Source organism: Helicoverpa armigera, chromosome 7 (assembly GCF_030705265.1).
Source record: "Helicoverpa armigera isolate CAAS_96S chromosome 7, ASM3070526v1, whole genome shotgun sequence".
NCBI classification, from domain to species: Eukaryota; Metazoa; Arthropoda; class Insecta; order Lepidoptera; family Noctuidae; genus Helicoverpa; species Helicoverpa armigera.
In genome coordinates, this window is record NC_087126.1 from 5,937,959 (window position 1) to 5,955,752 (window position 17,794).

The window sequence follows — 17,794 nt, forward strand, 5'->3', positions numbered from 1 at the left end:
CAAATGACTGATATTTCACAATTTCCACCTCTTTCACCTCCAAAAATGAAACTAGTTGATAATAATGTAAATAAAACTGTAAATAAGTCTGTACATACATCTGTAAATAAGTCTGTACATACTTCTGTAAATAAGCCTGTTGTAAATAATACTGTACATAATGTAAATAAACCTAAGGAAGTCCCTAAGGTAGACATCAAAGCACAAATAGTTGCCAGCAATGATGTACTCATGGCCCTGGTGCAAACATTGGTGGAACTAGGTAATAAGGAGATAATACGCCTACTACCATAAACAGTATTAAAGAAACTTTACTTAAAAATCTAAAGTAATGGATCCAAGTCACACAATATCTAAGCTACGTATTGCTCAGTATAACATACAGAGTGCCAATAGTAAGAAACCCTTATTAATTCAATTCTTAGAAAAACAAAATATTGACATTTGCTTACTTAACGAAACATGGTTTAAAGATCATAATTTTAGAATACCTGGATATAATATTTATAATCAAAATTCCAATAACGCTCATAATGGTGTAGCAATACTAATTAAGCCATACTTAAAGTACACAGTTTTAAACACTAGATTTTATGAAGACATACAAACTGTTGCTTTGTCCTTATCTACTGTGCATGGTAGCTTAACTATTCTTTGTGTATACTGTCCTCCTTCTAGTGGACACCTACGAATCAACAGACTGCGTAATATAATTAATGATCTTCCAAAGCCCATCTTTATCAGCGGTGATTTTAATGCGCATCACATTGCATTTGGTTGTCTATCCACTAAGAGCAGAGGTCAGGATTTATTTAATATCATTGATGACTTGGATTTATGTATTTTGAATGATGGTAGTTTTACAACTGTTAATAACCCGAGACGAAATCCATCTGCAATTGATGTTAGCTTTGTTAGTGCTAACCTCGCATCAATATGCGAGTGGTCTGTGCATGATGATGCCATGGGTAGTTATCACTATCCAACAATAACAGAGATTACTCTACAAATAGATAAATATCAAATTAATCCCCCAGTTGATAGATTTATATATAAAAAAGCAGATTGGATAAAGTATAAAACTATTTCCAAAACAATATTCAATGATTTAGCCCTAAAATTGTATGATCCTATTTCAACCTATAATGATTTTTGTTCTCGATTAGATACTTTAAAAGAGATGACAATTCCTAAACTCACTAAATTAAATAATTTTAAAAGCAGGCCTCCAGCTCCTTGGTGGAATGACATTTGTGAAAAAAGTGTAATTGCCTCTTATAATGCATTAAAACTTTATAGAAGTGAGTCTACTATGGAGAATTATTTAGATTACAAAAGAAAAGATGCGCTTAAGAAAAGAACTATATCGGAACAAAGAGGAATAGGTTGGGATAACTTATGTAACACTTTTAATAGAACTACACCTATAAGTAAGATTTGGAATCATCTTAAAATGTTTAAAGGTATTAGAACTGGCAACAAATCATACAGTGATGAGTTTGTTTCTCCATTTCTAGATAAATTATCAGATAATAGTAATTTAAAAGATTCTGATAATTTAGGCAGTATTTTTGAATTAAACAATGACAATCTAAATTCAAAATTTTTATTACATCCTTTTACATGGTCAGAATTTAACATGAGTTTGATATCTCGGAGAGACACTACACCTGGTTTAGATGATTTTCCATATTGTATTATTAAAAATTTAGATGAATCTGCGCAAAAAATATTTCTTAATGTTCTTAATCTCCTTTGGCATCGTAAACGTATTCCACAGTCATGGAAAACACAATGTGTCATTCCAATACTCAAACCAGATAAACCTGCAAAGTTGGCCAGCTCTTATAGACCAATATCACTCTCCTCATGTCTAGGGAAAATATTTGAAAACATGATCAAAAATCGTTTAGATTGGTATATGGAATCTAACAGCATCATTCCACATGTTCAATATGGATTTCGTCGAGGACGAAGTTGTGCTGACAGCTTCACTTCTTTAATCTTTGACCTGAAACATGCAAAAGATAGAAAGTTAAACACTGTTTGTGTATTTCTAGATGTTCAAGGTGCATTTGACAGTTTAGATCCGACTATACTTGTAGAAGTTATGTCTAGGTTGGCGTGCCTGGTCAGCTGTGTAAATGGATATTTAACTTCTTAAAAAATAGAACAGTCTATGTAAGGCACAATAATACATTGTATGGTCCAAAATCTACATCTAGAGGTACTATGCAGGGAGCTACACTGTCTCCTTTGCTATATAATATATACACAAGTGAAATATGTAAATTTGTAAATAGTAATGTAGAAATTCTGCAGTTTGCAGATGATATTGTTCTGTACACTAGTAATTATAATGTAGAAATTGCGATTGACAATATCAACAAAGCCCTGTCTGAACTATTCCACTACTATAATGATGTATTGCATTTAAAAATTAACCCCTCCAAAAGCAGTGTCATGATATTTGGAAATGAAAATACAAATTCAAAAGTAATTTATAATGGAGAAATTATAAACACAGTAAATTCAAAGAAATTTTTAGGCATAGTAATCGACAGAAAATTAACTTTCGAGGAACATATTAAATACATATCAAAGAATGCTCTAAAAGGCTTAAATATAATGAAATGTCTCGCAGGTGTTTCATGGGGGGCAGACCCGAAAATATTGTCAATTTTGTACAAAAGTATAGTTAGGAGTCATTTCGATTATAGTTCTCTAGTGTATATAAATAGTACTCATGTAAATAAATTAGATCTCTTGCAGAACAGAGCTTTGAGAACAATTTCTGGTGCAATGTGCTCTACTCCCATAAGGGCCATGGAAGTGGAGACTAAATTGATGCCCTTAATTTTGAGACGTATTCTACTTGCAGGGAGATTCTGCCTTAAGCTAATTGCTGCAAATAACAAGAAAATAAAAAATAAAATTGTACCTTTTGTAAATACTAATTCTAGTAGACTAACAACAGGAGAGGATCTCTTGAGTGGCAATTCCCCAACATTATCCAAAATATTGCTGGAAACAGAGAATAGTTTTACTGGTGTTAGAAAACAGTGCCCATGGCCATGTTACTCCTTCTCTTATCAGAGTATTACACATCCTATTAAAGTAATGCAAAATTCAATTAATAATAATTTTGAAATGTTGCAGTTTTTGGCAGAAAATAAGAGTTATTATGTTATTTATACTGATGGCAGTAAGGGGAACGATTATGTGCATGCTGCTATATACGATTCACATTCAAAATTCTCTCGAAGCTTTGTTCTGCACAATACTTGTAATATATTCACTGCAGAGGCATATGCGGTTTATAGGGCATTATTATATATTCGTCAGCTTGATCATTGTAAATACTTTTTGATTGTTTCTGATTCACTAAGCTTGATAAAATCTTTAGCTAACCTTTCAATTTCATTTAAGTCTAATTATATTTTGTATTTTATCAAAGAAATAATTTATCAGTATTACCTTAAGCATATCGAAATTGCGTTCCTGTGGGTACCATCTCACCGAGGCATCTCTGGCAATGAAATAGCTGATAAAACCGCATATGATGGTAATAATGCTGTTGATGTTAGAAATGCAATGGAAATTCCGATGACTGATTTCCTGCAATGTATTAATGAAAATGTACATAATTTATGGTTAGAAATGTGGAAGAAAGATCAAAACATCAAAGGGAAGTGGTATGGAAGTATTCAAGAAAGATTACCTGTTAGACCCTGGTACAATAGACTGAAAGAAGCCAGCCGAGACTTTATCACTACGTTAAATAGATTGCGCTTTGGCCATAATACTGCACCGTCACACCTTGCTAGACTTGGGATTATTACGAGTAATACGTGCCCCCATTGTGAATCACAAGAAGGAACCATGGAGCATCTTATTTTTGACTGCCAAACCTTCCTACTTGACAGATTAGTGTTGGCTAGTGAACTGTGTGAACTGAAAATTAAGTTTGATTCTTCATCCCGCCCGCCGCCACTTGAACAGTTATTAAAAGACAAGAACAGTTATAAACCCATATACAAATACATTAAAAATACTATCAAAACAATTTAAGTGTCGTGAAGTGAAGTGATAAAGTTTATGTGTAAAAAATGACTTGACTTAAAGGTCTCAGTTACCAGGTCATAAAATTCCAAAAAAAAAAAAAAAAAAAAATCATTTTTTTTCTGTGTTTCTCTATTGATTTGATTGATTCGTGTGTTTATTCGTCATTCGTGAGATTATTTATTTTTATGCTGCATCTAATGATAAAATCATCCATCAGGCATTTTAGTTGTGCATTTCTTTCACTAAACCAATAACACAGTAAGAGTAAGAATCAAGTTTGCATAAGTACCTGTAGCTTATAGTCTATCATTTCAGTCCGTGCAGTTGTGTTCACATTAATATTAAAATGAATTATGAGACAAATAGACTTAATACATTTACCGACTGGCCTTCATCAGCACCCGTAGATCCTATAAGGATCGCTAAAGCAGGGTTTTTCTATACGGGCGAAGGTACAGAAGTGAAGTGCTTTTGTTGTGGTAGTAAGATATCGCAGTGGAATTATGGAGACCAGGTGATGTGGAGGCATCGGCAATTGCAGCCAAACTGCCCGTTCGTTGTGCATCCTGAATTCTCGGGCAATGTGCCTTTAGTCCTGGGGCCAGACTGCCCACCATCCATATACACTCGTAGACCGTCCGTGCCTCCTGACGATGTGCAGAATGACCACACATACACTGCACCTGATTACGGTCTCACAGAAGAAGATGAAACATATAAGAATGATGCTTTGAGACTTCTGTCTTTTATTAATTGGGATGTAAGAACATAATCTCTCTTTTTGTAATTTTTAAAGGTTGAATTGTACATAGTAATATTTTATAAAAAACTGGTATCTACTCCCTAAAACGCTAAGATTTCCTTGTGGCATTCAGGTCATCAAGGCTACAACATACATTAATAATCAAATAAAAAACAATATAAATTGCAGATTGGGAAGTTTATTTATAAAATTTCTCATTTAAATTATGTAGATCTAGGGGGAAAACCTATTCCAAGTTTTATAGTATGGCCCTATTAATATTGATCTAACTGGTTCCCCTTGGTCGATCATTGAATTAAATTATGTATGAAAACATTACTTTTTCAGCGCAGTACGTAATTAAACTGTGTAAATAATAGCTAACAAGATTGTGCATGAGGAAAGATAAAGTTCTATTTTTAAACACTTGTACTTAGACGGAACATTTGTAAGCACATGATCTGTAACTAAATGATGTCTTAACAATATCATGACATTGTCATAAAATGTATTTACATAAATGCACTGAATGATGAATTATGCATTTAAATTCATAATTGCTTGGCAATGCTTTTTCTAATTTGATATTGTTCTGTTGTTTGAATGTGTGAGTTACACCATTTAACTATAATGATAAACAACCAAAATCAGCCATGAAATTACTACAGATTTGCAAAAAAAATATTTGACAACTGAAAATAGTTTATTGTTATAGGTAAATGGAGTGACTCTTCATAAGGAATGGGATCTTTGGTATTATTTTTTTATTGCTGTTTGTAACAAACATTCCAGCTTTATACAATTTTTACGTCTTAAAGAGATCCCATTTGTAAGAAGTCTTGCAACTTCACAAGTATTTAAATTTAGAGCTTTTAGGTTTCATCAAAGGTTATTGATGTGTGTAATATTTCCTTCTTATTATAGGATACATCGGTATCCCGCCAAGCACTGGTTAATGCTGGGTTCTACCACGCTGGGGAAGGTAGATTGCGGTGCGCCTGGTGCGGTGGAGAATTGGCCCCATACAATCACTTTAGCTCTGTTTCACCACTTGAAGTACACCGAATGTAAGTAAAATATTCTATTTTAATATAATTATAATAGTAGTTATAATTATAATAGTATCATAGTTTTAAGTTTTTATTTACTAACAATTTTGTATAACATATGTATGTTTTAAGGTATTTATCTATGGGCCTTTGATGCCTGACAATAAAGATGATTTGATTTGATTATTCAGTACCTATCTCTTCTTCTAAAAAGGAGAGAATTCAGGAGTAAGGTTGCAAAAAAGTCAATTCAAATTCTTTCTTGTTCATCCTAGGTATGCTGTTTACATATTTTCTAATCATTAAGTGACGAAAAGACACCACAATCAAATCTTGCATTTATTGTACCTCTGTCAGGTATTCCCATTGTGTCTTGCGTAATGATGTGATTATAAGAAAAACCATGACACATACATAGCTCCATTAATTGTTTTTGCAGCTTCAACCACATCAATTTTGTCAGGGATTATTCTAAGATTAGAAGTAAAAAACCTTTTCAATTGTATGACTAATCGTTTTTAATATAGATAAACAAACTCAAGCATGTGCCAATAACAATATTTATCTTTAGAAACACCTGTTAACACTGAAGGTTGGTAAACAAATATCGCTTGGTCATTGTAACCTCGTGGTTTGCAGGTATTTCTCTCGGTGCCAGCACGCGGCAGGTCTGGAGGCAGCTCAGCAGGCTCAGGCCGGGAACATCTCCACGTCTTCGTCACCGTCCCTCTCGCCATCACCGCCCAACGATACCCCACGTGCGCAGTCGCCGCCTACCAATCCCAACAACTTACCGCAGTCGTATGTATTTTTGTTTACATGTAATCTATGTATATCTATCTATACCGTGTCCCCCTATGTCCCCGGGTGACATAGGCCTTATTTTATCCGGTTAAGTACTGGAACTTACTACTTCTTTTGTCATATTTTGATTGAATGTGACCACAAATGATTGCATTCCAATATTATGGTATGGTTATCGGCAATTTGATATGCAGATAAGTACATCAAACAAACTGAATTTGAAAGCAGCGGTAAACAGAAAAAAAAAAGTTGTTAACAAGATGATTGTGCATAAAGTAAACATAAAATGAATAAATGATTAATGCTCAATCCTTCTCCGTGTGAGAGGAGGCCTGTGCCCAGCAGTGGGACGATAAATAGGCTGTAACTAACTAACTAACTAAAATGAATAAATACGTATATGTAATAAATAAGGAAGTAAGCTTCACACAGTAATATACTCCCCATAAAAGATTTAAAATAAATAGAAGCCTAAAATCTGACATTGAAAACTAAACAACGTTTAGAAGGTAAACTAATCGAAGGGCAAGCGTTCAGCTGCTAACTACGTAAATGGTAGTTCTGTAACAAAAGATTTACATTGAAACCTCGGTCATAAGTCGCTTCCGAATAGTAGGAAAATATTTGCATTATTCGGAAGCAACCTACATTGCCACTTAGTCATTTAGCAGTCAAATAACACAATAGGTAGTTCCCGATATCACAATTAGTAGTTAGTAAGGCTCTTGAGTGCGCGGTCGCTTCGTTCGCGTTGAAATAAATTCATTTTTGGACTGAATGGTGTTTATAAATTTAAATATTTTTATAGCTAACGCTATAGGTTACGGACTTCACTGTCTAATAAATGGCTATAAATTCTGTGATACTGCAAGAGTGTTCGTTGTTTATGAACTGTGAATGTCTGTGTACTAACTTCCAAGAAAATCTTATTACCGGATCAATTCGGAATTTCTGAAGTGACCTGAATCTGTTAGAAGAAAGTTGATTGAACCTTATCACCACGCCGACCTGACAATATATCAATGATTCGAATTAGGTGAGCACTTTTATCATATGATTTGTTTTTTTTTTGCGTTATCAAATGAAAGAAAAAGTCTTGGGTGTAGGAATACCAAAATGTTTAAGAAACTACAGAAAATCTTCATGAACAGGTAAAGTCAGTTTTTTTGCAAGACCTATTATGGAACGTTTTTATACTAGGTGATCCAAAAAATATGTGTATAAAAAAATGGTTATGTTGAACATCGTAATAAACATGTACATAGACATAGGTACTGTATAATTATAGTTATAGTTCATTCATAGTCATATACTTAGTTAACTCTTTTTTCTTCGCTAAACTGACTGTAACTAAATCAGATCGCGCGATCTACAAGATAAATCATTGTTGTTGCGGTCATCGACCCCTGCTTCGGAGACCGCACAGCCTCACGGGTAGTTGCGGGTACCTACTTGCTCTTTAGTTAAACTAACTTTTTATGCTAATCGAGTATACAATAGATAAAATCGGTTATTTTCTACACGGATTAAATCACAGATTTAAGGCTCTAAATACACAATATTAGAAGATTAACAGGAATACCGGTTTTGCGATAGGTGTTATCGTATTACGTTAGTGAGATTGCAGTATTTCCCCTGATTAAAAACTTCTTATCTCAAGCATGAATGTGTTAGTTAGAAACCCTACAAGTGCTAAGAACAAACCAATGCGACTTAGACTATGTAGAACTAGCCCCCACACCCAGAGACATTTATTGATTACTCAAGTCACTCCTTAGTGACGGATTGTCAAAGGAATCCTTCACCAAGAAATGGCTTTTGTAACCATAAAATGTCTCCAAGTGCATCCATAGGTGCTGAAAACTGACAGACTAAACAAAATCACTCTTTGGACTATACATCTTGAGCTACCGAGTTGAGCATTGCTCAGCTGTGTAGACCAATGAATAGGACAACAACCAACACAATCATTTTAATATTGTTCTGCGAACAAGGCTAGCATGTGGCAACATATTGACCAAAAAGGCAAATGTGTTTTCTCTACCTTTTGTCTCAATGTGCCATATATAGCCTTTTCTAATATTCTAAATATCTGTTGTTTTTCTTATAAGAGATACGTATTTGACATCACTCGCATAGGGCTACAGGTTTTGTTTAGTAAGCGAATCAACATATAGAATATAGGTACTTCAACGGCCGTAAGATTCATGGCATCCCATTTATCCTTACTTCTATGATTTCTGACACAGGTCGGGTGCAGCTCACAACGAGCGCGTGCTAAGCCAAGGCGGTACTTGGCGCACTCTAGGCGTTGTTGGCGGCGGTGCCAGGCATCCTCAATACGCATCGTTAGCTGCTCGTCTAGCCAGCTTCGACCGCTGGCCAGCGGACCGACATCAAGCACCGAGAGCGCTCGCTGAAGCTGGATTTTTCCATACCGGGACAGATGATCAGGTAAACAATACAAAAATATAAAACAAATACACAATTCACAGTTTTCGATAAATTATGTAATTAAAATGGAACTTCAGGTTCCCAGGAAACAAGGTTTCTTGACTTGCCAGGAATAAAAAACAAAAGAAATACAATACCTGCGTTGTACACTTATGGATGTCATAAATCCTACTAATATTATAAACGCGAAAGTTTGTATGTATGGATGTATGGATGTTTGTTACTCTTTCACGCAAAAACTACTGAATGGATTTTAATGAAACTTTACAATAATATAGCTTATACATCAGAATAACACATAGGCTACAATTTGTAAACATATTGTTCGAAATACTAAACCTGCGCAGACGAAGTCGCGGGCACCAGCTAGTAAAATAATAAATAAACATGACCTACTAAAATGTGCGTTACTATGACGGGTTATGTTAACACACTATACTAAAATGGAAGGTAGCTAACTAATCTAATGAATATGATCCTTCCAAACAAAGTCGCGGAAGCGTGTGGACAAATAACTGTTCATATTGCTCTTGTAACTTATGTCCTTAAAAACTCCAAAAAAATTTCTTTAATTTTCTCTATTTCCATGTAACCATACATTTACGTAAAATTGATATTTTTACAACATAGTTTTTTAGGTACCTACTTAAAAAATTTCTTCTGCTTATTTCCAGGTCCGTTGTTTCTACTGCGACGGCGGTTTAGGCAAATGGGAGGCGGGCGACACTCCGTGGTCGGAGCACGCGCACTGGTTCCCTCACTGCGGTTACGTGTTGCTTGTAAAAGGACAAGAATATGTGGACAACTGCAAGAATCGGACTTCTGTCCAACGGACTGTTAGCGTGAGTGTTCGTTGATTTTTGTTATACATGTAATTAAGGGCATTGTACCTGGCATTAAGCTATCAGGCCTTTTACGAAGTAATTATATAGAACACAGCTTCCATAGTACCTATATTCCATAACTGAGTTAATAGACAGCCTTTGCAGCCTCCACAACATAGTTGCCAAACAATTCCGCTTAGTAGGACTTGATCGTCGGACTTTCTCGCTTTTGCCTATCCAGGGCTAAAAATAATTATGGTTTGGGGAAGTCGATCTTTCATATAGTAGTTGCAATATAACGAGACATAACGCCAAGCTCTTCATTGTTTTCAGTTTTCTGAAGGAGGCCGCAATGCTAGAAGAAGAAACGGTGATAACTTTCCTATCACAGAAAGTCAGGTACATAAATAAAAACATAATACTGGGTTGTTTAGATGTTATCATTTTATGTGGATGTTTCCGTTATAAACACTGGAAAACAAATAAATGAAATAGTATTTATTTATTTATATTACCTTTGAATTCTAAGAACTTTCGGAGTTAAACAAATACATCAAAAAATACTTGAATGATAAGATCACGCCTCTTATCGACTGTTAAATAAAACATAAAAAAAAATACATTTGAAATAGGCTAGTTTCCTAAAAAATAATAATTAGTCCGTCTTGTAGATTGTCCAAAATTAAGCGATACGTATTTTTTCTTTTTTAAATTGGATCAGAACTTGTTAAGATATAGCGTGTTAAAGTTGAGTGTGACGTCACAAGTTGCTACAATTTTCAGGACACTGTGACGTAAAAGGCCCCCACTCCTAATTTTTGAAGTTTATTATCTTTGTCATTTTATGTTTAATTAAAAAAAGAAAAAATACGTATCCAATATTTTTTGATTATCTAAAAAGCGGACTAAATATTATTTCATTATTTCGACCATGGAAACTACCCAATTCCCGCTGCTTGTCGAAGCATTCACCTTAACCTCAGAATAAAACACGGTGTTTTATGTACTTCCAGGTAGAAGAATGTATGGAGAGTACAATGGCAGCCGCGGCGCTGGGCGCTGGGCTAGACGCCGCTCGCGTACGACGAGCGATAGCCAATAGATTGCGATCCGTTGGTATGTCTAGCTTTTGTAATTACACTAATATTATTAAGGCGACGAAAGTTTGTATGTGTATTTTGATGAAACAAAACATGAAATGTAGGTATATTTTGTGGCTGTACGGATTTTGATGAAACAAGGCAGTAGGTATTTATTTAACTTTATGCAATCTTTCAATTACAAAGGCGGACTTAATGCCATGGGCATTCTCTCCAGTCAACCTTAAGGTGATGCAGAGATAACATGGTAGGTGCATTACTTACTTAGAAAGACATGTATAAGACAACTAGAGATTAACATTTTAATAGAATACTAAAATAGACGTAAGTAGGTACATAAATATTATTACAAATATATAACATACAAAAGATTAAAAAAAATATATATATAATAATATACGTACATATATATAAACATATATCTATATAATACATATACTAGCATATAGTATTCCAATGATTATCATAATGGTGATTCTTCTAGCAATTTATTAAGCAGAAACTTCCGCACGGCACTTTTAAATGATTGCTTACTGGTGGACTTCCTGATTTCTAAGGGCAGCGCATTCCACAAAAGGATAGACTTAATATGAAAAGAAGAATGGATAGTATCAGAAGTATGAGAAGGACAGTGAAGAAGAAGGTTGTGAGAAGAACGGAGATTTTTGGAATGACCGGAGCAACGGTATTGAAAATGAGGAGTTAGATACGTAGGAGGAGTTGGAGAGTTGAGTAACGAGTAAAGGGTCGACAAGGCGCGCAGCGATCTTCTCTGGCGAATGGGCATCCATTTCAATTGCGTCCTATACTCAGAAACATGATCGTACTTCCGCAGGTTAAAGACAAATCTTATGCAATTGTTGATAAGTCGATCAAGTTTGTTGAGCAAGTCCGCATTGAGATCGTAGTAACACACGTCACCATAGTCAATTATAGGAAATATTAGGGACTGCACAAGCATTGCTTTGGTCTTCGGTGGCAAAAAGTTCCTTAACCGATTTAGATGACGTAAGGTTCCAGTTACACGCTTACTGACGCTAGCTACCTGAGTTTGCCAACCAAGTGTAGTGTCAAAATATAGGCCGAGGTTCTTGACATTGGGGCTAATTGGAATAACAGTACCGTCCAGAACAATCGGTGGAGAGTTAGCAAAATCCACCTTGCTCAGCATGCGAGAACCTCCCACAACTATAGCCTGACACTTTGTAGGATTAACGGAGACTCCAAATTGGTTAGACCATTGATTTATGATCGATAAATCCCCATTGAGTTTATCAATGGCTATATGCAAATCCTCAGGCCGAGCCTGAGTGTAAAGCTGAAGATCATCAGCATACAGATGATACGCACACTGAAGATTATGAGTTATAAAGTTGATAAAGATAGAAAATAATAAAGGAGAAAGGTATTTTAGCTTTTTCATCAGAATATCCAATAGGATACTTTTTATGCGGGTTTGATTTCGCCAGAAACCGGGTGAAACCGCTGGCGAATATTAGTAGTCAATAGTTTGGAAACATAAGTAGAAAATAATAATCGTGCATCTGTTTACATAAATAACAAAGTTCTATTTTTTGTATGCAGCGGGTGAGCTTTTTGCACGAATATTTTCCTTGTTTGTACCGGTTCGGTTGCCCTTGATTTTGTCGAAAATGCTGACGCATTTACATTGTTATAGCTAATTTTCCGCTGTAATAGACACAAAACAACTAAAAAACAATAGCAGTATGTTTAGTTTTTATTACAGTAAAAAATTGCAATATAGTAGAACAATTTACAAGCGTCTTGTCTTGGACGAAGATGTATATTGTATTCTGATCATTTCATCATTTGAATTTAGTTTTAATCTGAGGAATATGGAAACACTCCCGTAGATCTATGTATCGCGTGGGTCTCGTTATGTTCTTCTTGTTAGTAAAGTTTCACCAAACAAAAATAATGCCAACTTTCTCAGTTGAGACCCAATGGCATTATTTATTTACACTAGATACACAGATATATATGATATAAACTAAAAGATGTATTACTTAAATTACTGATGTACCTTACACGTACTAATAATTTTTATTTCAATTTGTTTTCAGGTACTCCATTCACATCATCGGAGGCCCTAATCGACGCCGTCTTAGATGACCAACTGAATGAAGAGCCGTGGTCTATGACGCCGCAAAGTCGATTAGCCCGCGATATATTGTCGGAAACATTTAGAGAATTTGCACCGAGAGCCGGGTAATTATAACATGATAAGTTATAAAGTATAGTCGATAAAATTTCTAAAAATGTTCATGTAAAAAATGATATTCATACATTTCAGGTTTCTATACATATATGTAAATTTTAAAAATTACATAACATAGCATGCTTTTTTAACTTAAACGCCGAGTTATCCCAATGAGTTGTTGTTAGATGTGTAAGTAATTGCATCACATACTGAAACTTCTTGTTTACACAACTGTATGACATAATAAGATGTTGTCTATGTTATATGTATAATAACATCCGTTAAATAGTGGGGAAACACTGTTATCCAGTGCGAAGCCAGGGCGGGTCGCTAGTTCTCCTATAAAATAAAAAATACACTATTTGTGGCGGAAACAAAAAAACTAATTTCTCTCTATCCAAAATTGCAGAATCCCTCCACAACAAGTCGCAGCTTTAACGCGACCATACGGCAGTGACCAAGGCAGCATGACGCCAGATGACGACGAAAACGACGAAGACGGTGACGACGAGGATGACGCCTATACCATAGACGTGACAGCCCGTAGGCAATCACCCACCACAGAGACTGAAAGCCGTACCACAGATAATACAGTACAAGCTGAAGTTAAGAGTGAGGATAAACAGGACACTCCAGAGCCTGAAGGAAAGAAGTTGTCTTTAGAAGAAGAGAATAGACAGTTGAAGGAAGCTAGGTTATGTAAAGTGTGTATGGATTGTGAGGTTAGTATATTTTTTATTGACTAAAATAAACGTGTAAACTGCGGGTGCCGAGTAGAGGTACATCATAATTTTGTTAGATAAGGGATTCAAAAACGATAATTTTTAAAGGCATTCCATGATGTATCTATCAGTGATATATCTTGGAACAATGTGTTGTCTTTAAACAATGCCAAACAGCATTTAAGTAAATAATATCCTAAAATATATATTTCTTAAATTTCGCCAATAAACTTTAACAGGAGAATTTTTTTGACGATTTGACAGGCCGTACGCCGTACACAGAAAAAAATACGCGAAATATCGGCATGTGTTCATATATTTTCCTGCGCGGGTTACCAGCGCTGTCAATCGCCGATAAGCGCTTATAAGTTCCAGCTTCTTCCAGATTTCTTTCTGTATACGGCCACAGCTTTTGTTTAGAAAATATGTCAAACGGCCATTATCTATTCGTCAGTAAAAAATCGGCCTTTACTGAAATTATCTGCAAAAAATGACACCAATTCGTTAACGAGCATTTTTTTTCTATAACATCATTGACATAGGAATGCCAATAATGTTCGATGCAATATATTAATTGTAATTTGTCGTGCCAGACAGGAAATATACGCGTACTTGGGAAGTAACATGAGTCATAGTGCGTGACTCGTATACGGCTAATGCTGGCACACACTCGCCAATGAATAAGTCGTTACAATGCAATAAGACATTCAAAGAGCTTTATTCTAGGAGCTCCAGAGCTATTCTGGGTAATATGATTAATACAGAATATTCCTTCAGAAAGGTTCAATGTTAGTTTTATCATCTGCCTAGCCCTTGGGGTCGGCTTCATTTATTCAAAGTTGGCTGAAAACAGCACTTTTCGAACGTCAGGATTACATGAGACAGCCCCAAAAACGCTGAAAATTTTTCAAAAAATGTTATGTACCTCTAAAAAATTAGTTAGTTTGTTAGATTGCTTGAACGCGCTAATCTCACTATTATTTCTGTTTTTTTTTTTTAATTAGGAGTGTTTTTTTACCAAGCAATAATTTAAATTTATTTTTTGTAATTGAAAATGTTCCTAACTTATGACTCTAGTCTGAATAAGTACTCATTGTTCTTGTTCGTAACATCGTTCCTTGACGTGATGACATTTGCTTTTGAATGACGGCCTCTGATTGGTCAACGAACCTGCATGCACGCCCCGCGACCACACACGCTCTAACAAAAACTGCACGCGTGCGCGCTGGAAGCGACGCTGCGCGTCAAGCGTGCCCACACAACACTGGACGTGCCCGTTATTCTGAATTTGCGGCCTTACGGTTAATCGATCCTCGCGCTTTGACCGCCACAAGCTCTTCTTGCGTTTGACTTTACAATAATATGTTTTATTTTGTGTTAGGTGAGCGTGGTATTCCTGCCGTGCGGTCACCTGGTGTCGTGTGCGCGGTGCGGCGCGGCGCTGGGCGCGTGTCCGCTGTGCCGCGCTAGTGTGCGAGCGCTGGTACGCGCCTACCTCGCCTGACCCGCTACACGCGCTACTGCCAGGTGAGCGTGGTGTTGTCGCCGTGCGTCACCTGGTGTCGTGCGCGGTGCGCGCGCGGCGCTGTGCGCGTGTGCCGCTGTGCGCGCTGCGCTGGTACGCGTCCGCCTCGCGCTGCCCGCTACGCGCGCTGCCAGGTGAGCGTGGTGTTGCCTGACCCGCTGCGCTACTGCCAGGTGAGCGTGGTGTTGTCGCCGTGCGTCACCTGGTGTCGTGCGGCGCGGCGCTGGGCGCGTGTCCGCTGTGCCGCGCTAGTGTGCGAGCGCTGGTACGCGCCTACCTCGCCTGACCCGCTACACGCGCTACTGCCAGGTGAGCGTGGTGTTGTCGCCGTGCGTCACCTGGTGTCGTGTGCGCGGTGCGGCGCGGCGCTGGGCGCGTGTCCGCTGTGCCGCGCTAGTGTGCGAGCGCTGGTACGCGCCTACCTCGCCTGACCCGCTACACGCGCTACTGCCAGGTGAGCGTGGTGTTGTCGCCGTGCGTCACCTGGTGTCGTGTGCGCGGTCAAACTAATTTTAGGTCGCAGAAGGTAGTAGGAGTGAGTATGGGCCACATGCGAGTACTTCTCGGACGTTTTTTTAGGATCCAAATCCTTGGATGGATCTCAAATTCCTGCTCCAATAACTTATGTCCTCCACCACATTCTGGGGCGCAGAATGATTAGTATAGCTTTGAGAAGTAAGGCCCTTTATCTTCAAATCTTTTCTTCAGCTGCCCGGCACTGCGATCGGCCGCGATGCTCGGAAATATACCTTAACACTTAGCACCCTGTATTTAAAACAGACAGCTTTATAAATGAATTATAGCTAAGATTTCCTTTTCAGATCAAACGTCGTGCTATTGAAAACATGGTACTACACACTCTCGACCATTGTTACATCTTTATACATAAGCTGCGGGTGACTAGATCATTAGTGCTATCGAATAAGTTTGGGTAAGCATGCTGTAAATATCCGTTACTTTAATACTGGGCCTACATTAGATGTATCCATTAAAATGAATAAAAACAAAAAAATATCACGAAATAGAAAAAATATGAAAAAAAACGTACTGACATATAAATAATATTTGCAATAGAAAAAAAGGAAAACATCGAGTTTAAGATACTCAAATTCGAAGTCTGTATAATTCTATAGCTGAAATGTTGCTTTGATAAATCTGCCTCTGTATACTATGGTTTAAGCTAATAAATTGATAATATTCCTCGTATATACTTACCATAACGCATTTAGTTATGCAAGATCTTACTTACTACCCTATGTCATTAAAACCATTAAATCTTCAGAAAAAAATCTAACAAAAAAATATTGGACTTTTTTTTATCAATGTCCAAAGATTTATTATCGGTTGCAACAATTTTAGTATCAATTTCGTAGTATAACTACACTTTTACTTATGTTACTTGTTAAACTAATGCTAAAACTAAAATTGAATAAAAATCATTGGTATGATCGGAAAGTATGGAAATTATGTCTTCAAGAGCCGATTTTTAAGTCATCAGTAAACTTCTATCTGAAGTATAAATATGGCGGTTTGACATATAAAACCTCTATACTAAACCTGTCAAACCGTCAAAATATATTCCACAGATAAAATTTATTTAGCGATTAAAAAATCGGCCTTAAATTAAACATAGTCAATCAATATTATAAGTATGTGTCTTTTAAGCTGAATTTGTATAAATAAACTTGTCTTTTTTATAGATTAAAAAACAATGATAGCTTATAATATCCCTGTGCCCCAATTTCTGTGATCATAAAGTTATGGTACCTACATCTACACTATACCTACTTACTTAAAATGTTATTTTTTGTGTTTGTTAGATGTGTGTGAACGATTGGTAAAATATGTAATTGATAAGTGATATTATAAAACAATAAATTGTTAACTAAAATGATCAAAATTTTAGTCTTTTAATGGAAATTATCACTTATAATACCACAAGAGAGATTATTTGTTTGCAGGGAACCTTGAGGGAAATGCCAGATAATTTTGAAGCTCGTGTGGTATTCGGGGGATTATTTTTCCGTCCCAAATGTCGGCCACAACCTGTCAGTTTGACGTAGCAACGACCAGAGAAAATATTCAAAAAAAATTATCAGTATAATACCATGTAGGTTGTACCACGTGACGTCGAATGGTGCAATTCTATTGGTCGATATTTGGGTCGGAAAAATAATCAAAAATTACTTGTGTTGTTTGACTTACAAGGAGTAAGTCAGCAATTACCTAAATACTACATTGTTACAATGTAAAGAACATACAGATGCCTAGGAATCATACATATTTGC

The 17,794-nt window shown here is 36.4% G+C and overlaps 2 protein-coding genes and 1 long non-coding RNA gene across 3 annotated transcripts in view; 2 read left to right on the top strand and 1 right to left on the bottom strand.

Moving 5' to 3' along the window:
• Diap1 (Death-associated inhibitor of apoptosis 1) overlaps positions 1 to 17,794 on the top strand; it is a 141,308-nt gene that overhangs the window by 57,519 nt on the left and 65,995 nt on the right. The gene's annotated exons all lie outside the window — the stretch shown is intronic.
• Positions 1,591 to 4,097, bottom strand: LOC135117077 (uncharacterized). The gene is made up of 4 exons (XR_010276632.1): positions 3,722 to 4,097; positions 3,478 to 3,618; positions 2,942 to 3,024; positions 1,591 to 2,011 (listed from the first exon to the last, which is right to left on the bottom strand). It is a non-coding gene; the product is annotated as an uncharacterized LOC135117077 (long non-coding RNA).
• LOC110383246 (baculoviral IAP repeat-containing protein 3) lies at positions 4,158 to 15,544 on the top strand. The gene is made up of 10 exons (XM_064035466.1): positions 4,158 to 4,825; positions 5,732 to 5,874; positions 6,496 to 6,657; positions 8,910 to 9,114; positions 9,789 to 9,956; positions 10,272 to 10,337; positions 10,952 to 11,054; positions 13,123 to 13,267; positions 13,669 to 13,981; positions 15,363 to 15,544. The coding sequence occupies exons 1-10, from the start codon at positions 4,412 to 4,414 to the stop codon at positions 15,483 to 15,485; spliced, it is 1,842 nt and encodes a 613-aa protein (XP_063891536.1). The 5' UTR covers positions 4,158 to 4,411; the 3' UTR covers positions 15,486 to 15,544.

What these genes read in the sequence shown, in the direction of transcription:
- LOC110383246 (XM_064035466.1), top strand. Translation starts at nt 4,412, where the DNA reads ATGAATTATGAGACAAATAGACTTAATACATTTACCGACTGGCCTTCA. An exon ending in ATACCGGGACAGATGATCAG is followed by an intron (nt 9,115 to 9,788) that starts GTAAACAATACA and finishes GCTTATTTCCAG; the next exon opens with GTCCGTTGTTTCTACTGCGA. An exon ending in TTCCTATCACAGAAAGTCAG is followed by an intron (nt 10,338 to 10,951) that starts GTACATAAATAA and finishes ATGTACTTCCAG; the next exon opens with GTAGAAGAATGTATGGAGAG.